This window comes from Ochotona curzoniae, unplaced genomic scaffold (genome assembly GCF_017591425.1).
Source record: "Ochotona curzoniae isolate NIBS_2020 unplaced genomic scaffold, NIBS_Ocur_1.0 scaffold_3208, whole genome shotgun sequence".
Taxonomy (NCBI): Eukaryota; Metazoa; Chordata; class Mammalia; order Lagomorpha; family Ochotonidae; genus Ochotona; species Ochotona curzoniae.
The window spans coordinates 16,429,076-16,454,210 of NW_024467106.1; the positions used below are offsets into that span (position 1 = coordinate 16,429,076).

Below are 25,135 nucleotides of genomic sequence, written 5' to 3' on the forward strand. Positions count from 1 at the left end.
TCAGCTCTGTCACTTACTAACTACCTGGGTGACCACCTTGGTCAGGGTCTCATCATCTCACCTGCAAACCAGAGGTGTTGGGCTGGTGGAGGCAAGAAAGCACCCCAAGGAGACACTCGCTCTTCATTTCTCTAACAGAGGGGCTGCTGCCTCCTGCTGCCCACCCCATGCAAAGCCAACAAGCAATGATGAGGGGTCGTCACAAGCGTCAGCTGCTTTTCACACAGGTATCTGATGAAGAGTGATAGCAGGAGGCAGGGCAGCAGCGTGCCAGTAAAAGGACATTGGCCCAGTCCATGAGGGAGTCTGGTATGGCAGGGGCAGAGTGGCCTGCAACCTGCAGGGCACCTGGAGAACTTGAACCCCCAGGCATGGTGTCTTCCCCTTTCTCCCAGTGCAGCTTACCTTTTCTCCCACGATCCCTGGCTCCCCGACCAGACCGATGAATCCCAGAAGTCCCTAGGAGACACAGTGAAAAAGGCAAGAGGGAGCGATGTGACTTAGGGACACTGCACTTTCAAAGCCCCCTGCCTGTGATTCCCCCACATCCCTGTGGAGTGCCAGGGCCCAAGTGTCACCTGCCCTGTGCCAGTGAGGAGAACATGGCCTCTCTCTGGGCACTGTCCTAACTCCCTTCGCTCTACCAGATGGCTCTGATCCTGTGGTCAAGCGCTGGGGCTGCTGCCAACACCTCCAGGAGCACCACACACACTTTCTGTGCCAGAGCAGGCTGGGAGGCAGCCGTGTTTGGAGAGCTAGGCTGGGCAGGGTAGCCCTAAAGGGTGGCTGGTAAGAGGCCATCTGTCCCCATCTTGTGGGGTTCTGGGGTGGTTTCAAAGCGGGAAGTAGACGCACTGGCTTGGGCAGAAACGCCACAATAGCCTCTGCCAAAAGACCAGGCTATAATTTGGAAAGTGGAAGCCTCTATACTATCTTTTGAAACATGTGCATAGGCACACACACATGTACATATACACACCTGCACACACACACATAGTGTGCATGCATCCACAACATGATGACCACCTACTTGTATGTTTTGGGAGCTATTTCATGTTCAAGACCTCCCACCCCTTCCCTGCTTGAGGACATGCATGCAGGGGTGGGAGCAGGATGAGACGTTCTGTAGAAGTCAAGAGTGCAAATGTAGTTTTGGAAGCACCTAAAGTTGCAGCCCATAATTTCTGGAAGAAATAGGAAAGACTGGGGTTTGAGTGGATTTGTTCCACAAACCCTGCTTCCTGTCACCCCAACCCTAGCCAAGGCAGAATGAGAACCTGAGCTGCACCTGGCACAAGAGGCGAGGGAGCCTCTCAGTAGCAAAGGGTTAACCCTGAGATCCACGCTTCCTGCTCCACAGATAGGGACAGCTTCAGCCAGGACCAGCCATGTGTGGCTGCTGCAGCCTGGGATGGTGACTCTGGTTGTGGTTCCAAAGCCCACACGCACATGCCTCTTCACCTTGAGGACCCAAAACACACGGCAGTGAGTGGGTCCAGGTCACTCCGAGGTCATGGCTACATAGAGGGGGAACCAGGTCGATCCCAGATGAGATGGACCTGGTACCTGGTATGAATGAGGACATGGCTAATGTGTCCCAGAAAACAAGCAAGTATGAAGCAAGTATGCATTTAACTTCTGCAGCCATTCACATTAAAGCAATAATAATAATAACAGAGTACTTCCAGGGCGCTAGCAGTGTTATCAACACTGACTATCCCAAGCACTGAACCTGACATGTTATTGAAGGCACTGTCATTGGTGTGAAGATGCTGGACCTTCCAGAGTGTTCCCTGAGCCTCATCTGCAAGATGGGCACAACCAAGCTCCCTCCCTCCCTGCCAGGGTTGTCCTGAGCATCGGAGGTTATGCACAGCACCTACAGGTGCTTGACAAACAGCTCTCCCATCTCATTGCAGCTTATTTTCAAAGGGCACAGGGTCCAAGCTCCCACAAAGGAGCAGTCAGACATTCAGGGGATACAGAAGAAAAGGAAACAAAACTGTGGAGCTCCTGCCTGCCTGGAGCTCAGAAAGAAATTTCATAGCTACTTTGAATTTATGAGTTGCTGGGTCCTGGAACACAGGCAGGTCAAACAAGAAGCCAAACAGAATCCTAATGAATAAGGACCATACATACAGCAAGTGCCTGATTGCCTCCTTCACACATGCCTCACACTAGGGGCTCCTGGGGCACTGTCTGGGAACATCTGGGAAGGCCTGTCCTGTGCATGAAGCCAAGACTGGTCCAGGGAAGGCAGCCCCAGAGGCCAAGGGTTTCTACCTTATGGGTCAAGGAGAGAAGTAACTGTGAATGCCTCAGGTGTGCTGGCTCCACAGTGCTGGTAGAGTGCACGGGGAGGAGGTGGCACTACAGGGGGGCATTGTGCAGGTAGGCTCCAAGTCCCCAGGCCCGATGCCCACATTGCCTGCAGATGGAGGGCCAGGGTCTGCACTGGGGGTGTTCCATCCTCCTTCTCTTCCCCCTACACACGGCATTCTGTTGGCCCAGCACACACTCAGGGTTAGGGGCTCACACACTTGGCTTCCCTAGGACATAGCTTCCTGCAGGCAAGGCCCTTGCCTTGTCACCAGCACTTAGGACAGGACCTGGCAGGCAGTCTGCATGGCACCGATCAGCTGGCAGATAAATGCCAACACTTAGGGACATGGGAGATTTCTAGTCTCTGGGGGACAAGTCGTAGTCCAGCAGACTTCAGTGTCAGCCTTGGCTCTGACAGCTTCGACTGCCTTGAGAGACCTGGGATAAGCTGCTGGACTGCAACACAGAACTGAGGCTCCCCAGTCATAGGGTGTTGGGAGGTGGAAGGAGAAGACTGCAGGTGACAGTCCAGATGGCATTGGGACCTAGCAGGTGGCCAGAGCATACAGCTGTCACTGTGATTACAACTCAGTTCCGTCAACAACTCTGTCATGGGCATCCCCTTTAAGTGCCTGCCCCTTCCCTGTGACCACATGGAGAGGGGTCAGGGACTTGACCAGTGTGGCACCCAGCATGTCCTAGGGCAGTCATAGGGTCCAGCTCTGCCTCTATCCTACTCACTTGGTCACCCTAGAAGACCACCTCCTCTCGATGATGCTCCAAATACCAATATGCACTGGATTGGAGGGGTCTCTGTGAGGCTCTGAAGGTGGATTTCAGAGAGCCCATGAATTTAAATCAGAAAAATGCATAATTTTATTTAACATTATCCTCTAATTGATACTGAACATTTCCTTCTGAGTGTAGATAAACAACCGTGTTACTAAGGTTTGCCACCATTTCGAAACTTACGGGACCTTAGGCAAAATTTCATTGTTTAGTGCATTCATAGAGAAAAAAATATAATAAGGACCTGCATTGTAGCACATTAGGTTAAGCCACCACATAACATTCTGATATTCCATATTGGTTGATGTCTAGCTGTTCTGCTTTAGATCCAGGTACCTGCTAATGCATCTGGGAAAGATGGTCTAAGTGCTTGGGTCCCTGCCACTCCCCTGGGAGACTCAGAATGAGTTCCTGGCTCCTGGCTTAGGCCTGGCCCAGCTTCAGCCATTGTGGACATCTAAAGAGTAAATCAGAGTTTGGAAGATCTCTCATCATCTTTCCTCCTCTCTCTCTCTACTAATTGCTTTCTAAATAAATAGGTCTCAGGCCGGAGGTGTGGTATAGCTCAGTTTAGCCTCTGCCAGCAGTGCCAGCATCCTATACGAGCATCGGTTCTTGGCTGTTCCACTTTCAATCTAGCTCCCTGCTAATGGCCCTGCAAAGGATGGTTCAAGTGCTTGGACCCCTGTAAGAAGTTCTTGGCTCCTGCCTTCAGACCGGCTCAGCTCCAGCTATTACAGATATTTGGTGAGTGAATCAAAGGATGGAAGATTTTTTTTCTCTCTCTCTCATTTTCTTCTCTCTGTGTAACTCTGCCTTTCAAATAAAAATAAATCGGAAAAAAATTTTTTTAAAGCATATATTGGGACATGTCGCAGTAAAATGTATTTCCTAGTTGCAATATAATTGCTTCTCTTTGTTTATTTTATGCATTAAAAAAATTCTACTCCATGAAGTGAGCTCTGTGGCTTTAGAATTGGGCACCAATGTGAGCTGCACCAATCCACTATTTAGGATGGAGTACCATTCTCCTCAGGCCTGGGGCCCTGCTATTAGCATAACTATGAAATTGAATTTGCTGATCACACTGCCCTCCCCCCCCCCCCATTAGGAAATACATCCAGGCCACTGTACTCTTTCCAAACTCCCGGTCTTCCCACCAAATGTGCTGAATGACACTGGAAAGCATTCAAAAATCCAGGCCTCCTCCAACTTGAATTCCTCTTTCCCCCAGCAGATGCTGCAGGTCCAGTGAGGAAGCACAGGCTACGTGACTCTCACGCCACTGACGGCAGCAGAGACTGCTCCTGCAGGGTTCCAAGCACCCTTCGGCCTCCTTCCCAATGAGAAAGCCCCTTCAGGGGGTCTCATGAGACAGCAAGGACATGGCCACCCTTCCACGGATGTCAGTTGTGAGGCAACGAGATAGGCATTGTGTGTCCACCCAGCCCACAGGATTCCCTCTCTAGACTTGGCTAATTGAAGGCTGTCAGCCCCGAACCCCCTTCTAATGGCCGGTTGTGACTTCTTCAGCAGACCTCGGCCTCGTCTCCCAGTCAGCCAGAGCCACTAGTTCAAATTTCATTCTTTGTAATTTAGGGATGCCTGGACCAAGAGCCCCGGCATGCGGTTACGTTTCTCTAACTGTTGGCATCCTGATGGGTAGCAATGGCTGCCATGTGTCCAAGTCCTGGCAGCTTTGGGTAAAAGCACCAAAACCATGGTTGCAGGCAGGCCGTAGGCAATGGCTGTTGTGACGGCGATAAGTGGCTTTGTCACACAGGGCTGCAGGTCTCCAACAGTCAGCCTGCTCTGCAGCTGCCCTGAGGTGACACATGGAGTGGGGGGCAGGAGGCACAGCAAAGGGCTCCACAGCACACTAGTTGTGCTCAAGGAATGGGCTGTGTTCACACATAGTCGCTCACTTACCTGCTCGCCCATGGGCCCCGGCCGTCCACGATTCCCAGGTTCTCCCTGCAAAGAAACAAAGAGAAGGATGCACTGGAGTGGGAGATGGGAGGCACGGGCATTCTCAGGGCCACTGGCCTTGGTGACCACTGCAGTGCAGGGCGGGACCCGCAGCTTCATCTCCAGAGCATGGCCCTGTGGACCTCAAACACACAGCAGGAACAGAACCAGATATGACACTGAGTTTTCCATGCCCTCTAAGTGGCCTTGGGCAAATCACCTCGCACCCTGAAGTGTATATTTCACCTGGCTCTGTCACTAACCCATTGCACTTGTAAAGGTGGAAAGTGAGGCCCAGAGAGGTGTGCTGAGCCACTCAGGATCACACAGCAAGCAAGCAAGAGCAGGGGCTAGGGCTAGAACATGGGTGTGTCTGAGAAAACACTCATGCCCGTGACATCTGGCTGCCCCTCTGCAGGAGCAGCAGACAGTTAAGAGGTCAAGGTCTCCAGGGTCTAGATGCCAACCTATTCTGGATATGACCCCAGCACCAGGTTGGCCTCACTGGTGAGTTCTGTCTCAGCTCTGGGCTCAGCCTCCCCAGCTGTGAATTGGGGAACTGAGCTCGTGTTGTCTTCAAAGTTCTTCCTCGCCTTCAGAATTAGGGGCTCTGGCCTGGCAGCTTTGTCCCCGCCCCCCCATGCTGGGTGAGTCCCGCTCTGTGGGTGACCACAGGTGCCTTAGGGTCTCCCAGCAGAAGCTGGAGAAGCCAGCAGGAGACTGTTCGTGTCACCCCCTCCCCTGCCCTGCCATCACCCAGGCCCCCTGTCCCGTCAGCATCTGGGGCAGAAAGCTGGCCGACTGGCTCACAAGGAATGTGGCCCTCCCTGTCAGCCTCATACCCAGGCAAACCAGAGACTGGGCTCTTCCATCCTGGGGGGGAAGGAGCTGCGACCTCCCTGGACTTGCCAGCTCTGCCCCAACCTCCTCCCATGGGTTTGACAATTTGCAAACCTGACCCAGCAAGCTTTTGCCCCAGATGGCTGGAAATACCCAACCCCTCCAGGGCAATCCTTTGCAAAACCATTCAACCAGGTTATGATTCCCTTACCCTGGCCCAGATCTTATTTTGTGATGACTTAGAAAAACACTCAACCCAACAAGGGCAATGCAGACTTGTGGGACACACATGGGAAAAAACATGGAAAATCTCCCTGTCCTCCACTCTGAGATAAGCCCTTCCTGCCTCCGTCCAGCAACATAGCCTTGCAGCTCTCCGCTTCCCCCTTGCTTCCTCCAAACAGCCCCTGCCAGGTGCAGGCATCCCCCATCTACTTCCCATTTCTTGAACAAGCCCACATCGTTGCACTTTTAGGTTAGGTCTTTCATTTGTTTTTCCCTATGTTACCCATACTTGGGTGACAAATGGAGACCAATTATTCTTTCCCTTCACAACTGGATCTGGGGCTTAGGCTGGTCCTGGGGTGTGCAGATGCTGTACCGTCCACCCTCCACTTCATTGAGGCATCCCTAGGTGCCCTCACCTTCAGGCCATCTGGACCAGGCCTCCCGGGAAACCCCTTCCTGCCGGGCAGACCCTGCAACAGACAGAGAAAGAGCAGGCGAGTGAGGCAAGTTGGATAGGCACAGTCTTACTGGGGTCTGGGGAGATTGCAGGACCTGGCCCAAGGTTGCCATGTGCTGGAGCGCACCACAGTATCCTGGAAAGGCTAGGACAAAGGACCTTAATGCCACAGGACAGCCATGTGTCCTAGAACACAGAGACGGTCTCCTGCTGTGGGGTTCTGGAAGGAAACAAAAAAAAGTTTCTGTGCTGATGTCCTCCTTTGCAAGCTAGGAGGGAAGAGGACCCCTGTATCAAGGAGCAGGGCCAAATACCAGGGATCCTGGGCAACACAGATTGGAAGAGACTGGCCCTCAACCTGCAGCCTCGGGAGAAGGCTCACAAGGCCAAGGCTGTCCTCCTAACAACACTACGATGCTCCTTCCAGTTCCAGGAGTGCATGTGCTGCAGGGCGTGTGGGATTCCAGCAGCCTGAAACCAAAGGCAGAACTCAGAGTCCAGCTGCGTTCTATTAAGCCAGACATGAAAGCGATTTGCAGAAGATGCTAAAACAATGCCACTCTTTCCATTGTTCTGCCTCGGAAAATATGGTGATTTCTGGTGAAAACATTATTTTTTTTTTTCGCTAACATGAAATGGATTTGTTACTAATTTTCAGTGAATTAATGATCACATTGGAAATTCTTTTTTGTTTTAATGACTCATATCAAGAAACATACGCCTACCCACAGAAATTGGATCCCTAGGCTTTTATCAGAGTCTAAAGAGGCAGGGGCTGGCGTTGTGGCACAGTGGGTTAAGTCACCACCTGCAATGTTGGCATCTCATACGAAAACCTGAGTACTGCCTTCTCCACTTGTGATCCAGCCCCCAACTACTGTTCCTGGGAAAGCAGTCGACAACAGTCCAAGTGCTTCGGCCTCTGTCACTAACATAGAGACCCAGATAAAATTCCAGGTTCCTGGCTTCAGACTGACCCAGCCCTGGCCACAGGAGCTGTTTGGGAAATGAATCAGTGGATAGAAGATCTCTCTCTCTCTCTCTCACACACATACACATACAATTCCACCTTTCAAATAAAGAAATAAACCTTGTGTGTGTGTGTGTGTGTGTGTGTGTGTGAGACTCATGAATGCTGGTCTCCATAGTTGCTAGCATGAACTTGGGAGAGAGATCAGAAGCTTCTGGAAGGATGCTTGGAGCAGTGCAGAGAATCCAGCTCTCTGTTTCCAGGCAGGGCACCCCTCACTTGCTGGGCCTCACCCATCTCCTCGCTCTATTCAATTAAAAACAAGTAGTGTCCCTCACAGGAAAATCCAGCAAGAAAATGGGCATGAAAGCGCAGACACAGAGTGCAGACAAGGGCATGCAGTCTCCTGCCCCTCTCCTTTGGGTTTGTCCTTCTGCAACTGGCTGGAGGTCCTTCCTGACCACCGCTCCTAGGGCCACAGACCCCATCTCCCCCAGGCCCGAACTCACCTCCAAGCCCGGGGCTCCTGGCGGCCCCATGGGCCCCTCGTCTCCCTAGAGACACAAAGAAGGGGAAGGAAAACAGAAATTAATGCATCAAAGCTCTTAGAGACCTGTGCTGGGAACAGAGCAGGGAGGGTACAGGGAGGGACTGAGCTGGGAGCAGGGTGGGAGGGGGCTGGGGGTTGGGCAGAGCTGGGAGCAGGGTGGGGAGAGCCAGGGGTGAGCGCCCCTCTGCAGTGGAAACATGCACGCTGCTCCCTGGCCCCTGGCGAAGCTGTGGCTTGTGGCCCAGCAGCCAAGCCATGTGGCTGACTCCCAGGGAGTGGCAGTGAGGAGCGGCCTCTCGTGGCAGCTCATAGGTGTGGAGGGCTAGGCTCTGGTGGGCCTCAGCCTCACTACACCTCAATTTCCCCAGCATGGAGAAGACCCTCCCACCCCAACCCCTGGCTTTAGGGAAGGCCGGGAGGACAGCGTCAATGATGTCAGCCTTCTTTCTGACATCACTCAGGATGGTGGATGTTTGGTGAGTGAGTGGATGAGTGAGAGAGAACAGACACAAGCAAGGGGCAGGCATAGGAAATGTTCTGGGCAGTGATGAGGGGTGTGTCCACAGAAGCACACAGCCAGTATACTGCTGTCTCCCTTCCTCTGCCTTCCCCTCCCACCTCTGGCCCACAGGCATCGCCAGGCAAGCCGGCGCCCCTCCCCTCCTCCCGCCAGCTCAGTCATCAGACTGGCCCATCCTGGCAGGCCAGACCTAACCAAGAAGCTCCTTCCAGAGCTACCCCCCAGCTTCCAGGAAAGCAGCCCCACGTGGCAGCTGCCTGAGCCAGCACTGCGGCCTGGCCAGACCCAGAAGCAGCCCCGAGAAGGGATCTGTGTCAGCCACTGGTCTGTGGTCAGGGTGACTCCGTGTTTCCCATACCCCCTCCCCCGGGACTGGAGCCTGAGCTAAGGGGAAGCCATGGGGAATCTCATGTAGTCCTGAGGCTCCCTCAGCCCAGAGAGAGGCCCTGTCAATCCCAACCCACTGTACCAAGTAACTAATGAGCCAGTTCCCTCGGCCCCAAGCCCCATGCTAGCTGTGCAAGTCACAAGGGCTTTGGGCTTGCCTGCTACTAACCTGGAGACCTGGTAGTGTCTCTGTACTTCTCTGAGTCTCAGTGATCTCACCTGCAAAATGGGCTCCCCTATCAAGGCCTCAATCAGTGGTTTCTGTGAGCATGAGCAGCTACAGCAGCTTTGGGAGAGACAATCCCAGGAGAGCAGAGGGTGACCTCTGCTGCCAGGCCAAGGCACAGAAGGTTCCGGAAGGGCCCCCGGGTCAGGTCAGTAAGGATAAACTGGCCAGAGAGCCTGAGGCAGCCACAGACCATGCACTCTTGCTGTGGCTTGGGCCTTCAGCACCCAGGACAGAGCAGGCTCAGGCCAGGCTGGACAGCGCAGGGACTAGGCAGGGGACAGGGCCAGACGATCTCACCTCAGGCCCCAGCTGCCCACGGGGTCCTGGCAGGCCTCGGGCTCCAGGCTTACCCTGGAGAGAAGGGAACAAAAAGATCATCTCAGAGATGACACCTCCATGTCTACCACAGCTGGCAAGCCAGGCTGCTCCTGCATGTGGCACTGTGCTGGGCAGGGACTCACCTTCATGCCTTCCGGACCATTGTCCCCAGGGGGTCCAATGTCTCCTGGGAATCCCTGAGGGGAAGCAGAGAGCAGCGTCACTCGAGGCCTCCTCCACCCACACTCCACAGGGAAGTGCTAGGGGCTTGGAGCCAGGAAGGACACATATCTGGTTTCCATCCCTCTCCATCCCATCCTGGCTGGGATGTGACTTGGGGAGAGGTCTGAAAGCACTTTAACCCTGCCATCCTCAGTCCATAAGTTGGGTTCTTTTTTTAGCATTTATTTTAAGGGCAGAGTCAGAGAGAGTAGAGACAGAGAGGTCTTCCATCTGATGCTTCACTCGCCCGAATGATTCTCACAGTTCTCAAAAGGGATGCTGGTACCCAGCCTAAAGCTCAGAGAGCTGGTGGGGGAATTGATGAGAACATCCAGGGACTTCCAAGCTAAATCCCACCCAGAATTGTCAAGTGCTGTGCTACCCCTAAGACTGAGAGGGAAGAACGTCCCAAGGTACTGTTGCCTGGATGGCTCAGGGTACAGGTACCATACCGGAACTTCCAGTTGAGCTTCCTGCTCAGGCGCATCCAGGAAGGCAGTATGGGGAGCTGTACCATGGCGTGGGAGAGCCAGTTGGAGCCCCCTGACTCCTGGCTTTGAGCTGGCCCATCCCTAGCCGTCATGGACATTTGAAGAGTGCACCAGCAGATAGCAATGAGATCTCTTACCAAGTGTGTAGGAGTGTCTGTGTATATCTCCCTGCCTTTCAAATAAATAAAGAAAAGTACTGGCTCAAACACCCTCTCCCCCTTTCTGCTGGCAACAGCAAGGATAGTTCTGAACGTGGAGCTAACACAAATCAAAGCCTATCTCCTTCAATATGCAAAGCAGAAAATCCCTGTGCCCCTTCCCCTCATCACCGTGTGGCCCTAATTAAGCTCCTTGGCCTCTCAGGTGTCAGCATCCTCATCCACGAAGCAGTGATCCTAACACAGTCCACAGGCCTGCTCTGGGATTGCAGATGCAACACTGCAAGTAGGAAGCCGGCACCCAGTATGCCACCCCTCAAAAGCCCACAGCCCAAGGGTCGCAGGTCCCCAAGGGTAGGGAAGTGTGTCTTCGGTGAGAACTTGGCAAAGGAGATGCTGATCACATTCTGGTACTTGCACACATCTGGCTCATCAATGAGCAGAGGAGATAGCTCGCCCGGGTGTTTCTGAGCTGCCGCTCCCTGCCCCGGCAGCAGAGAGAGGCACAGGAGCCAGCAGAGGCGCTGACAGCCTCGTCAGCTCCTGCCTTCCGCGGAGCAGAGCGTCTCCCAGTGATGGAGTCAGCCAAGCCAAACAGAACAGAAATGGGCGAGGCACCACCGCCTTGCACTGGCCCGGGACCCAGCAGAGCCAGAGGAAGCCTTTTCTGCTACCATGTGGCATAGTGATTCCAAGGAAGCCGCTGCCCTGTGCTGCAACTCAGTTTGCTCCCATGTGCATGGTGGGAGCAGTGCCTCCCTCAAGAGGCTGATCAAAGGTGCCGACCCTGAGTTGACACCAGGCATGCTGGCACCAGGGCCAGCCTTGGGACATTCAGGAGCACAGACACCCTCCCTGAAAAGACTGCTGAGACACCTGGACTCTCAGTGACCAGGGTGGCAGAGAGGCCGACTCCATCTGTCTAAAGATATGATGGTGTCATGGCCAAAGTCAACACAATGGAAAATCAGAGCCGGCAGCTTTCAGGAAACATTTTATAACCCAGCTAAACAAATCCAAAAGTGATCTTTGGAAAGAGCTGGAGAGCCACAGGGTCAGACTTAAATCTTGGAGGCAAAGACCTTGGGGATGAGCAAGGCCCAGAGGTCAGGTGGCTGTGGGCAATGGTCAGGGGCTCTGCTGGGGGGTTGATCCCAGGATGGATGGACAACAGTCCCGGCTCCTGCTGGTCTTTCCCCAGGCCCGGTCTGCTTCATGGGGAACTCAGCCTCACCCCCCACTAAAGGCAAGCTGAGTAGATAGGTCAATGTCAGGTATCACAGCCACGCAGTGAGAGTGGCTGCGATTAATGACCAAGCCCAACCTTCATCATTGCCCACTTAGCATTCAGAAGTCCAGCCTCAGGTTGGATACCTGGCACCACACACCTGGGAGCTCCAAGGGTTGTATTCTGGGTGCCTGAGGGCCCCCAGGGCCACTAGGAGAGCTCCTTAGCTTTCCTACAGAGGACCTCTGTGACTTGGGAGGGTCCAGCTAGCCAAACCCAGAGTTCACACGGAACTATGCAGCCAGGGTGGCCACAGGCTAGGGAAAGACTTTATCTAGCTCTTTGGTCCCCACAGCCTTTGAGCATCACAGGTGGGACAGGAAGAGCAGCGAAAGACAAGGAAAGATTGCCGATCTAGCAGTTTCTGTTCTAAATCTCGTCTCTGATATGTTGTGTGAGCTCAAGCCAGTCCACCCCCGCTCTGAGCCACAGTTTTCCAAGGATGCTCCAACACAGCCTCAGTTAGACATGGGGAAAAAGGGTAGCACCTACCTCAGGGCCAGGGGGCCCAGGAAACCCAAGAGATCCTTTGTCTCCAACTCTGCCCTGCGAAGAAGAGATTGTTGGGGTGCAGGGGCAGGCAAGGGAGGGCCCAGGCTTCTACCAGTCACCTGCCTTTCCCCCTGGCTGTGGGTGGAACAGGAAGTTCTAGGGAGTGGTGGAAATCTGTTTCAACAGCAACAAGTAGCCTTGTGCAAACTCTTGTGTGCTAGCCATGGGGTGGCGGGCCAGTGGCTCCCCCAGCTTCCTCATCTCAAACAGAGGAGTACAAATAGGCCCCCGAGTCCTGTGGGTATGCTGCCTTCAGAGTCACAGCCCATGAGGGGCTGATGCCCATGGCCGCTAGACGTCACAGGTACCTTACAAGGCACCTAGAGCCTCCATTTCTCCTCAGGGTGCTATCTGTGATATCCCTTGGACCTCAGTGGTCTCATCTGCCAAATGGGCACACTGCCATTCCTGCCATGCCCTCTTACCCCTTTCACCCCTCAGGCTGTTGCAGGAGGAAACAAAGTCTTGAGCGTGACTCTGCCCCCAGACGCATCTCTTGAGTAGCAGGGGGGTATGAGGGGAGGTACTCACCAGAGGTCCTGGCTTCCCCCGTGCACCTGGGAACCCTGGCAGCCCCTGGCTCCCCTAGAAAAGACCCAGAGCAGCCTGGGGTTAGTGCACAAGAGGAAGGGCAAAGCCCATGTCTGAGGACTGGCAGCTCCTCCCCAGCTTCCCCTGCTGCAGATGCTGGCCTGGGTGACACCTGCCAGGCACCTTGGAACCTGAACCCCAGGAATACTATGGTGAGACACCAGTCTCTATCCTCACCAACACCCAGCAGAACACACAGTTGGGCTGCGTGGCTCACAGCTTGGGGACACTGAACTGGGCCAGGATGGGCTAGCTGGGAGGCTGGGGAATGGACTCAGAAGGTCTGGGAGAGGGCCACACAGTACAGGACCCAGGCACTAAGGTCTCAGTAGGCTTGGGCAGGGCTGGACTCTGGAAGCCAAGGCCACCAGGGTTCAACCCTTGGCCAACCTGTGCAGCAGTAAGGCCAGTTACTCCCTCCTTCCAACGTGTCCTAGACATTATCCACCATTGGGTCGTTTAGGGCCCTCCAAACCAGGAAGGTGAAGGGCAGGAACAGGAGAGTGTCAGAGCAATCCGCTGATGGGGTCCTGCAGGCCTGGGTGGGAAGCAGGACTTCCCTCCTGGAGCACAAGGCCACCACAGAAAGTGGGTGAGCTCAGAATGTAGCTATTCCCTCAGAAGAACAACTTGGTGACAGTAAGGAAGACAGACTGGGAGGGAAGAGGTGGCAAACAAGCTAGCAAGCTATGTGGAAATTCAGCAGTGATCAACGAACAGCTGAGGAATAGAAAAGACAGAACTATTGGAAATGGAGCTGTCGCACAGGTGTCTTGGTCCCAAGGGGCCCTGGGAAGGAGTCAGGCCTGGGGAGCAGCTGGGCAGGAGCAGGGGTAGGGAGGAGTGTGCGATGTAATTACCTTGTCTCCTTGGAAGCCGGGATCTCCCGACACACCTGGAAGCCCTTGTTCACCCTAAGTATACACCAGCAAAGAAGGTTACCATGGCAACCATAAGCCCTTGAGAAGTACCACCCCCTCCAGACCAGTACCCAGGGTACAGCCAGGATCAGGTTGGCCCCAAGTCAGACGTGACCAGGAGCCTGGATGACAGACGACAGGACGGGCCACCCAGATGGAGACAGCAGGTCCTACATGAGTGCCTGCTGAGGCACACAGTCACAGACATTGAGCTGCCTGGGGTCAGAACCCACACTGGTAAAGGGACTGGACCCTCCTAGAGCCTTCTACCCAGATATCATTAACCGGCGCAATCCCCCTGAGTGACATAGCCCGTGTGCCAAGGCCTCAGCCTTGTCAGAGCTGAACATCTGTGTTTACTACCTGATTTGTGTTACCATCAGGCTGTGAGCTCTCGCCCCTTCCCTTTGTAGGAGCTGCCATGCCAGCCATCAGCATCTACTTCTTATTAGTGGCTTTCCTCAGCTACAGCATTAGATGCCAAATTGCCTGTACGCAGGGTGAACTGGCCTCTGCTTGGGTCTGGCATTTTTCTAGGGACAGTGGATGGCATGGGCCCTGGGATGCTGGTCCGGGGAAACGTCCCTGGCACCCCTGCTTTCTGCTGTGTTATGGTTCCCAAGCAGCTGCAGGCTAGTCTGGAGAACGGCACTTCCTGAGACCAGAGCCGCCTCAGCCTGTCCCCACCATGGCCAGCTCTTAGGACTTCACAGCCCCAGGAGCCGGCGGCAGAGTGGGGAGAACAGCCCAGGCGGAATGGAGAATCTTAGAAAAGCCATACAGTGCAGCCAGGGCCATGACCCAGCAGGAGGACTTCCTCTGCAAGAGAAAAAGCCAGCACTGAAAAAAAATTTTTTTTCATAATTTATTTTGATTTTTCCAATTTGGAAAATCCTGTACAACATTCTGGAGTTTTAAACATCAAGAAGCTTATTATTTTTTTTTTAAAATAAAAGTTGAAAAGAGAAATGAGATTAAAAGAAAAAGGAAAAAGAAAATGGGATGAAAGGAGAGCTGGAAAAAGGCCCCTAGGAAACCAGGACAAGGGGTTTGGAGAACGCTGGGCAGCAGCCGGTGTGGCTCCAGAATGCGCCTCCATGCTGGCGAGGGAGCCAAATGGTTGTAAGTGGGACTAAAGCCGGGCTGGCTCATGGAAACTAGGGAATCTGGGCAGCAGTGACCACAGAGCACTGAGGGACAGTTAGGTCATCCCCGGGACCACAGAGAGGGGGTGCACAGATTCAAGCAGAAGACAGTGACAGAGCCCCCCAACCCGCTCGCCGCCTCTCCCCACCCGCCCCATCAAGACTTCTTTGATTTTCCTGAAAACTACAGCCATGAAAATAATTTCCTTCCCCACCCCCTTTTTTTTTTTTCCAGAGCTTTCTCATTTCTAAGTGTCCCCGGCAGCCCCCGGCAGCAGCCCAGCCACTTCCATGTAGCGCATTTTTTTCCATGTTCCCAGTGCACCAGGGAGGTAGGGGCCAGCTCCGCAGAGGAGCCTATAAAAGCTCCCGGGCCTGCACTCTGGCTTTCCTTCTGGGCACCGGTGACTTCAACATTTCCAGGGCACTCATGTTCCATCCCTCAGGAAAAACAGGTAGGTGTGGGCATCCTCCTGCCCCCGCCCCGCCCCCACCTCCACCAGGAAGCTCGTTGGGGAGGATCCTGGGAGGGGACGCTTCACAGGCAGCAGGGCAGAGCTGGGGGAAGGGGGCCTCAGGGGGTGGGCTCCAGCAGGAGGCATGGCCATGACAGGAGGCAGAAGCGATGGAAGCAGGTGGAGCAAGGGCCAGGGCTAGTGCTGTGCTTGGCTGGCTATGTGGGAGTGAGCTTTCAGAACATCCTCTGGGTTCACGCCCATCCTGCCAGCCCATGCTGGCTGCCCCCAGAAACCCATCACATCTTCCTTTGACAGGTCCGTCACCGCCTTTGGGGTCTCAGCATCCTCGGCTGTGACAAGTAGGCACTGGAGAAAGGGTATCATCTTCTCTAACCTTCTGACTTCTGCTCTCTTGAGAGCCAGAGCCCGGGATCTAATTCTGACCCTCTACTTACCTGCTGTGTGGCCTGGGGCAAGCTTATGTCTTAGCAGGTGGAGGAGGAATGGATTAATTCATGTAGCAATCAGGTGGTGCCTGGCACCTGGCACTACGACTCAGGTGCAGGAGAAGGCAGACGGGAGGAGCCAGACCACGGGCAGCAGGCAGCCTCTCAGATCCCCTGTGCATACTTGGCACACTGCCCCACAGCCCTCCCCCTATCCCCTCTTAGCGGTCCTGGTTTGCCAAGGGACCAGGGTTAGGACAGGGCACAAAGAGTACAGGACCCTGTGTCATTCAGATGCTGCCTGCCTTGGGCTCCTTCTCCCTCACCAGTTCTGCTTTGGCACAGGGTGAAGGGGTGAAGGCTCCTCACAAGGTAGGGAGGTCTCCCCCATGGCAGCTGGAGGAGAGGCAGATCGGTGGCTCAGAGGCCCAGCCAGGTTTCCTCACATCTGCCCACAGCGCACTGTCTGGGGCAGCGATGGGTGGGGATCTTTTTCCGGCCTCTTTTCCCCAAGGCTATGGGCACTCAAGGAACCCACCGTGGTCCCAGCTCTGCTCCCCAGACCCTCAAACAGCCCCCACCCCTTTACACACACTGCTCTATCTGGCAAGATGTGCAAGCCCACCTGCCTGAGCCTGCCTAGACTGTCCAAGAGGAAGTTAGGAAGCAACAGGGAGGAGGCAGAGTGCAGGGGATGGACCTGGAAAGAAACCAGCAGCAGCCTCCGGCGGGCAGGTGCAGGCGGAGAAGGGGTGGCATGCAGAGGGCCCACAGTGCAATAAGGGAGCATTCAGATCACCTTATCACCTTTCAGTCCGGGCTCCCCCACGCTGCCCATCAGCCCCTGCAAGACAAAACCCCCCCAGGGAGCCAGATGTGAGGGGGGGCTCCAGGGCTCCTGTCTGCCCCAGCTCACACTCGCTTGCTTGCTCACTCCAAGATCCCCAGCTGAGTGCTTCAACCCAGGGCTCAGAGTTCTTAGCTGTAAAATGGGACAAGGACTGCCACAGATCAGAGTAAGGGTGTGGAGCCACAAAGCTATGAGACGGGGCTCTGGGGACAGCACCTGAGGCAGAAAGGGAGGGCTTAGACTACAGCAGTGTCACAGGCATGCTGGTTCAACTGGGCTGTCCTGGCAGTTGCCGCCTGCCCTGCCCCCGCAAGCCCCTCCCACTTGGGGAGGAATTCAGTTTACTGGTTTGTCATGGTGCTGTCTCACCTCTCCACCAGACTTCCAGTGCTGTGGGGCCTGGGACCACGTTGGTCTCCTGCTCAGCCCAAGGACAGTAGTCCCATAAAAACATCTGATCCCAGGGACATGCAGATGATAACTGACTGGTGTCAGCCCAGAAAGAAGAGAGCTCCTGCCCTGGCCACCTTCTGCTTCCCACAGAACATCTACCCCGCATCAGCAAAGGTCACCCCCCTTCTCCTGGGCTGCCATGGGCGGCGTGCCCAGCTGGGAATTGGCCACCTTGCTTACCTTCACGCCCTTGGGTCCTGGGTAGCCAATCGGACCCAATGCTCCCATGTCACCCTGGGAAGAAAAAGAGAAGAGAATGTGTGAGTGACAGTGGCTCCAGGAGGACCAATCCCAAGGTTTCAAGTTCAAGGACACAATTCCTCTCAGAACTGAAGGTGGTCCTTGTTCTGTTTACCTGCACTCAAAAGCCAGAACACAGTTCATGCTTTCATTGCTACCCCTTCTTTACATAGTAGAGACCAAAGGACTCAAGGTCTTTCCTTTGACTTCTCTGGACCTCAGTCTTCTCTATAAAGTGGGGAGAGTGATCCCTCCCCATCCTACTGCTGCAAGAGCTAAGTGAGGCAACAACCAGAGCTTTCACAGACCCTCAGAACAAACTGTCAACCCCAGCATAGAAGATGTCCCTGCAGGAGACGGAGCTCTGCAGGCAGGGCCTGGCCGCCGTAGGGAGGAGATGGGGACAGACCGGGTTGCAGGGCCCTTTGCAGAGAGCTCTCCTAGGGAGGAGAGGCAGAAGTCACAGTGAGGCACAATCAGGCTGAATGGGAATGAATGAGCGAATGAAGAATCCCATTTGCCTCCTAGCATTGCTTCAGCAGGAGCTGATTCACCTGGGTAGGGAAGGCTTGGCTGTGCCTGCAGGCGTTCCTGGCTGCCAGTGTGCAGGGTGCTACCTGAATCTGGTGGACAGAGGCTGGGGTCACATTTAGTGTCTCCCAAGGCACAAGAAACCATATCCAGCCCAGGATATCTATAGTTCCCGAGACAAAGAAACCCTGATGGAAAGGGAAGCCACTTTCTGTAATCCTCTCTCTCCCTCCCGGCCAGCACAACAAAGAATATACTGAAGTGATATACTGAATATCCTCCCCTTCCTCCTTTGCCTATCCTCTGCGCTAAGTGCTGCCATGTGACTTTAGTCAACATGCTCGCCCTCTCTGGGCCTCAGCCTCCTACAACAACCTCAAGTCAGACTATGGCAGGCAGGAGCACGGCTCAGACTGTAAGCTCTGGAGACACAAAGTCCTCAAGTTTCTGTTGGAGCTGCCTGGAGACGTCTCTGGGGGTAGGGGGGATGGGGAGCTGGCCAGAGAATGAAGAACCGCATTTCTGCCAGATTCCTGCAGCAGGCAGGACAAGCGAGCAGTGGATGACAAAGCCTGGAAGGTGCAGGTCCCACGTGCAGCGTGGTCAGCTCAGAACAGAAGAGGCCTCCCTGGCCCTGACCTGCCGTGGAGGGGATGTGTGACCCCAGGGCAAATAGGTGACAGCAGTAACACAAGCACACCTGCACCAGGCAAGACCTCAAACCGGTGTCTTCAGCAGGTCTCTTGGTTGCTGAAGCTTTCCTCTTCTCTTCCTGGATGAAGGGAGTGAGGGGTGGCCACCCCTAGCCCCCATGGTGTGCAAATAAATACAGATAGCTCCATGGAAGGAGGCTATTCTGCAGCTGGGCAGCAGGGCAGGGTCAGCCAGAGGCTCTGAGAACACACTGTGGTTCAGCACATAGGCCTAACGGCAATGTGGTGGGTGGAGCTCCATTCAGTACCAATTGGCATAGCCTGTGGATACTGGGGGGTAGGAGTTCAGGGCCAAGGGGGCAGTTGGAAGATTGGCAGCGAAGGGGCTGAGGCCCAGTGTGATCAGCTACACACACAATTCTCTCCCCTCTCATACTCATGCATCAAAAGGAGAAAAGCCCCTGCCACCCCGCATTAATCCTGAGCCTCCAGCATGGCACTGCAGACTCAGACGCCCACCAAAGCCATAGTCAACCACACCAGTAACTGGTCAGGACCCCACATGTGCCAGCTGGGTACTGGGTACTTAGAGCAGTACTGGGTACTTAACTCTAGCCAGATGTTATCGGAGTGCTGGCATGGGCTTCCACACCCACTGCCAACAGCGACGCCCTGCTGTCTGCACTATGGCTAATCCCACTCACACTGTCAATGAAAAAACCAGAGAAGAACTGAACCTGGCCCAGAACTGAGCAATATCTGTGGCTAAGGCAGCACCAGGACCCAGGTCCACCTGCCTGCCTGTCTGTCCCCAGCATCACAGGCTGTTGAATCCACAAGGCTGCCTTGTGGCTCTCACTCATGCATGAGTAGCCAAGAGCACAGGTTTAACACCAGGCAGGGTAGACACCCAGGTCAGGATGTGTCAGGGACTCCTCCCAGCCCCAACCAGCCCACACAGCTGCCCTGCTGTTCTTTGGGCCATTTCCCTTCCCCTGATTCCAACTGCCTTTGTGCTCTGTTCCACCCCTCTGCCCAGCCACCATGTCCTCAGAGCTAAGGTCATATCTCTGACCTCAGGGACCATGTCCCACCCCGCTGTTGGGCACAGAGCCCCCCACTTTCTGCTTATAGCCCTCCCAATACAGACTGTCATTTCTGTGCATGCCAGTGGGGACACAGCTAGCACCAGCCCAGGATCAGGTGGCATCTGGGAACCTTGCTTCTGCAAGGCCAGCATCTGGTACAGGACACAAAGCTAAGGGGGACTGGATCCATGTGAGATTGGCTGCCAATGGCTTAGTGAAGGGCGCAAAGAAAACCTGTTCATCTCATTTACAAACCTTCAAAGGGAACTGTCTGCAGGGACAACTGTGCCTCCTTATAGAGTCCACAAAAAGGGGCCAGCAGCTCAGGGGAGCTGGGGGGCTGAGGCCTTGTCTGGCTCCAGCTCATGTGATTGCCAAGGCATCATCTCTTGCAGAAGAAATACCCTGGTACGACAAGTTCATGTGCACATGCATCTGCCATCTTGTGCAGCACCCTGAGGCTTGCAGAGCTGGCCACATGAAACATGGGAAAGATCATGAGGTCTAGGGTCCGGTCTAGCTGTAACCTTAGGCAGGTGCCTCACCCTCTTTGAGCCTCCCTGAATTGTGAAATGGTGATTCCTCTCCCCACCCTCAGAGGGCAGGCAATGAAATTTCTGTACAGGGGCAAGGTACGTGAGGCTTGGGGAAGCAGCAACCAGCAGGACTCCTAATTTTGCTTTATAGACAAGAAACAAAGCCAGATGATCCCCATGACAGGATGTGGTGGACTGTTCCACCGAACTCACATGTTGTGGGTTTTGGCTGGAGCGAATATTCATTGGGTCTCATTAAACAGAGGAACCCAAATCCCCTCTGTGTCCCTCAAAATAAAGGAAGACAGAAATTGTCTTTGTTGAGCAGATTCTGGAGCCGGGTACCATTTGCTTGAGGTCCAGCCAAAGGGTTTCAGTTACTCAAAGGAGCCGTGAGGAAGCCCGTGTACCTCCGGGGCTGCAGGGAGCCCCTGGTGACTGCCGGAGACTGGGGACAGTCAGACCCTGGTAAGGAGTCTGACTCTTCCACCCTTCCCCCAGTCAGTGAGTTGGGGCATGGTGACACTTGCACAGCTAATGCCTGTCAAGCACATGCAGAGCTCTACAAATACTCACTATCCTCTTGTGTCCTTCCTCTGGCTTCAAGGGCCAAGAGAGTGGGGGAAGGTGGGGAAGGCTGGGGCATCTGTCTGCATGCAGATCACAGTGGCTGACCAGACAGAGGCGCTGGGCATGCGTGACCCTCCATTCCCCAGGGCTATCAGTACACACCATTCCCACATGCTCATCTGGAAACTTGTGTCTCCTGGAATACCATAGATGACTCACCATGCTGTTTCCTGGTTAGAAAATTCCTTTATTTCCCAACTCATTGGAGAGAGAAATATTTCCCAGGTACAGAAGCTGCTGTTCCCCCAAAGTCCAGAGTGGGACAGTGAAAGGGAGCAGCACTTGCTTGGAGAACAGTGGTAACGGGGGACTCGGGTCCAGCCCTGTGACACCTGCCTCCACGAGGCAGCAAAGGGCATCTAAGCACAGGGCTCAGGGAAGATAAAAGTGGACAGAGAAAGGCCTGGGGCAGGAGGGATCTGAGAAGCAGCCTAGATCAGTGTAGTGGTTAGGAGAGTCCCAGAGTGAGCACAGGGTCAGAGAAAGAGGGCTGTGTCCCCAGCTCTGCTTACTCTAAAAGGGGCAGGAAAGAATGTTCTGAACTGGAGTTGGAAGTCACAGTTAAATTATACTCCTGTCCTTTTCTGCCTTGTGTGTGATCTTGTCCAAGGGTCTCAATTATCCTGACTGTTAATTGGGATTCTCCTAAGAGACTCTGCAAATGGAGTCGTGCGAATGGACACATGAAATGACAGATGCAAAGTTACGTTTGAACGGCAGATAAACAACAAAAGGTGTTTCCCCAGTATGTGCACTCTAAATACTGCAGCTGACATTCAGGCGCAGCTCAGTGTCTTAGATCGTATTTGGCTACACTAACCACGGACAGCAGGAGCTGGGAATGAGCTGCCAAGAACCAGGATGCCTGAGGGCTGGGATGGCCAAGTCTGCGCCTCCAGGATCCACAGTCACCCGGCCAAGCAACACTCTTGCCTCTCTCAGGACAGTGTAGCAGTGGCTGGGACAATGACAATTGGAACTGTGTGCCAACCATGACAGCCAGGAAATGTAAACTCCTAAAAAGCTCTGGGGCCTGGGATTGCTGCGCCTGGAGGAGAGGCCTAGAGAGGAAGTCACTGGCCATCTTTGCCCCTTGAACAGCCGCTGCCAGAAGCAGCAGGACAGACTCAGGCTCCCTATACAGGGAAACACTCAACAATGAGAGCCCTGTTAGAATGGCCCCGACTCCTGGGGACAGAAGATGGTGTTCAAGTGACCAAAACATCCAGGAGTTTCCTGCTGGCTTACAGGGAGCTAGACTGCAGACTTACGGAGAATTCTCTAACTTCCATGATAAACGTTTCTTTTTCCAAAACATCTAGGTCAGCACCTTGTGCCAAAGAAGGTACTTGGCAAAGTTTTATTGAATGGACAATAGGGTCAGCAAGTGTGTGACTCACATGGTAACACTTGTTTATCCCAAGCCAAGGCAGACATCACTAATCAATGGCTGTGGCCTTTCCCAGATAAGTTTTGAAGGGACTGAAATCTTTCTCAATTCAGCAATTCCAGAAGCTGCTCTGAGGCATAAAATATTCTGTGCACATATGCATGTGTGTCTGTGATTGCACAATCCATTTATAAAATAGCAACACAAGCTAACACAACTGTATCTTTGGTGCTCATGGCATATGAGGCACTTCAGAAATATTGGTTCATTTAAATCTTTACAATGACCCTCCAAGCTAGGTACTAACATTATGCCTATTATTCAGATGAAGACACTGAGGCACAGAGAAGTTAGGACATTTGCTTAGGATTTCCATTAGCAAAGTGGCAGAGCTAGAATTTGAATTCAGGCAGTCTGGTACTAGAGACTGCCCCTAAGCCACTGGACTGGACTGAACTATGTCCTGACATAAGCGGATCCAGGCACCGCACTTTATAGAAGGGGTCCTGAAGACTCAGGGACACAAAGTCACAAATGAAGAAATAAGCCCAGGAGGTGACAAAGCCAGCATCCGGATATGGATTGTGTCCTAGCTCTCCCAAGCTTTGTTCCCTCCACCCACCCAACCACCTGAGATGGCCTCTGGGAGCCCCAGGGGAGGCCTCCTCCTGGGAGTGAGGCCACCCCTGCCCCAGCCTCCTTCCAGACTCACTGTCTTCACACATTGCTGTAGTAGCAGAGCTGGCTACTCATTTGTAAAGCTAGGGGGAACAGCAGGCATGGCCCTGCCCTCTGCCTCAAATCCCATGAGCCCAGGGTATGTCCCCAACCAGCCCCCACCCCAGGCATCTGTGTACTTACAATGAGGCCGGGGAATCCTGGGGGTCCTGGCAGGCCCAGCTCCCCCTGCAGATAGAAAGCAGGTGGTTATATCCCTGTTCCGACAGGGCCGCTCCCTCTGGGCCCTCCTCCAGGTGGTCACCTGGCGGGGGCTCTTTGGGAGCAGCCATTCTTCATTCCTAACCACAGAATCCAGGGGGCTGTCCTGGGTCTGACCTGGAATTAAAATGAGACTCGGCCTTTGCCATCAGTGAAATGGGTAGGGTGGGCTTGCACAAACAGTAACCTCATCATGGTAACAAGAGTGTGCAGAATGCTTGTTATCTCACATCTACCCTTGAGATTGAAAGACAGGGCTTGGCAGACAACATGACAGGCCCAAGTTAGGTGTGAGGGGATCAGAAACGAAGATGGGCTCTAAGCTAAGGACTACCTTTCCAGTCTCCCTACTCCCTCTCCACACAGGGCTGGGAATTCTTGGAGAATCTTTCCCACTGATCCAGGCTCTTGTATTTCTTCCACCAGGGGCTTCTGAGATGCCAGAATGCTTCTACCAGGGAATTCGGGGAAGAAGCTATGGGTATGATTTGCCCCCTAAAGTTCAGAAACTGCACCTCTGAAAATGGATCTTCCTTAATCACTCCAGCAAAGACAGGTGGACAAGCTAGACTCATGATCAAGGTGGAAAAGAACAAGACTCGGGGCTCTAGAAGTTGTGCCTGGCGCCAGCATCTCTTGGAGGTTTGTGTGGGTCAGCCCAGGTGAGAGGTCGTCCGTTGGCCACTAAGAAGGAGATGAGGAAGGAAATTGGGGAAACTGAAACCCATCAAAGGTAAGTGACAGGTTGACGGTCACTTAGCAACTTCGTGGCAGAGTTCAGAGTCGACTCTAAGTCCTTCTGCACCTTTACACCACGAGTGTCAAGAAATCCCTGCCCCTCCGTGAGGGAACTTTCAAATGATATGGCATAATGGGCTGGTTAATCCAATAAGGAACACTAATCCAATGGGAACACTGCTCTGACTTCCCATTTTCTGCACCTGCAAGTTCCCCCTGGTTTTTCCCTCGTCCCAGTTCTGGTGGTACCATACAGTCTTCCCTGCTTTTCCCTCCACCTTCGATGCCATCCGTCTCACTGCCTCTTGCACAGTGGACTGGGCAGGGAGCTTGTGAACCTCCAGGAACTGTGCCTTCATCAGGTGGTATTTGCTATCAGCTACCTGAGTCACCACTTACCACCTCCCAGGGTACCTACCCATTAATAGGAAGATGGCATCTGAAACCTAGGCACTCTGATATGGGCTATAGGTGGTCCTTGTGGCATCTAACTGCTGCATCAAACAGTTATTCCTATCAGACATTTTCAGTAGCTCTACCCACTTAGCACCCACAGGTGGGCCTAGTCCTTCCCCAGGCCTCAGTTTCTCTCTCACCACAGCCCCAGGGACAGGCATTCTGACCCCTCCCACCATACCCCAATGTACATACAGGGAAATGGGGGTTCCAAGAGGTGAACTGATTTGTCCAGGCTCACGCTACCGGGAAGCAGTGCAGCAGGATTCTAACCCAGGTGCATCTGGCTGGGGTGGGGGAGGGGCAAGATTAACCCCTTGGGGTGCCTGGCAGGCTCAGGCTCAGGGAGCAATGATGGCAGTGAATCAGCCCATCATCAGGCGCAGAGCGCACAGGCAGGCAGGGCCGCTCAGGCAGGGGGTCCCAAGGAGAGGTAGGGGCTGTGGCGGGTGTCCCAGTGAACATCTTTCTTGTTTGAGACAGACCCGGAAGAGGCGGCCTCAGCTCCCTGGGGCAGGCTGACCTGGCTCAGAGAGGGGACAGGGCCTGGGCCTCAGATTATTTACAAACTCTATAAACACGCTGTGGTGGAGAAGCCTTTGGAACTCGGCTCTTCTCTCCAAACAGGGCCTGCAAGTTGTTCACTTTCCCAACCGCTGGGGCTCATAAACATTGCTGAGGTTCTGTAAGATGACAATGGTGTGGGGAGTGGCCATGAACTCCCCTTGGTGTCAGGGATGGGTGCAGCCAGGGATGTGGCAGACAGGAACTAGGTCCAGGGA

General features: G+C 54.0%; 1 protein-coding gene across 1 annotated transcript in view; it reads right to left on the reverse strand.

The window, feature by feature from the left end:
• COL27A1 (collagen type XXVII alpha 1 chain) overlaps window positions 1–25,135 on the reverse strand; it is a 113,693-nt gene that overhangs the window by 37,824 nt on the left and 50,734 nt on the right. Inside the window, exons 14-25 of the mRNA XM_040963284.1 lie at window positions 23,082–23,126; window positions 17,333–17,386; window positions 16,649–16,693; window positions 13,741–13,794; window positions 12,821–12,874; window positions 12,230–12,283; window positions 9,722–9,775; window positions 9,558–9,611; window positions 8,084–8,128; window positions 6,564–6,617; window positions 5,041–5,085; window positions 406–459 (exon numbers count right to left, since the gene is read on the reverse strand). Of these exons, the coding sequence (XP_040819218.1) occupies window positions 406–459; window positions 5,041–5,085; window positions 6,564–6,617; window positions 8,084–8,128; window positions 9,558–9,611; window positions 9,722–9,775; window positions 12,230–12,283; window positions 12,821–12,874; window positions 13,741–13,794; window positions 16,649–16,693; window positions 17,333–17,386; window positions 23,082–23,126 (612 nt within the window). The remainder of the gene's footprint in view (window positions 1–405; window positions 460–5,040; window positions 5,086–6,563; window positions 6,618–8,083; window positions 8,129–9,557; window positions 9,612–9,721; window positions 9,776–12,229; window positions 12,284–12,820; window positions 12,875–13,740; window positions 13,795–16,648; window positions 16,694–17,332; window positions 17,387–23,081; window positions 23,127–25,135) is intronic.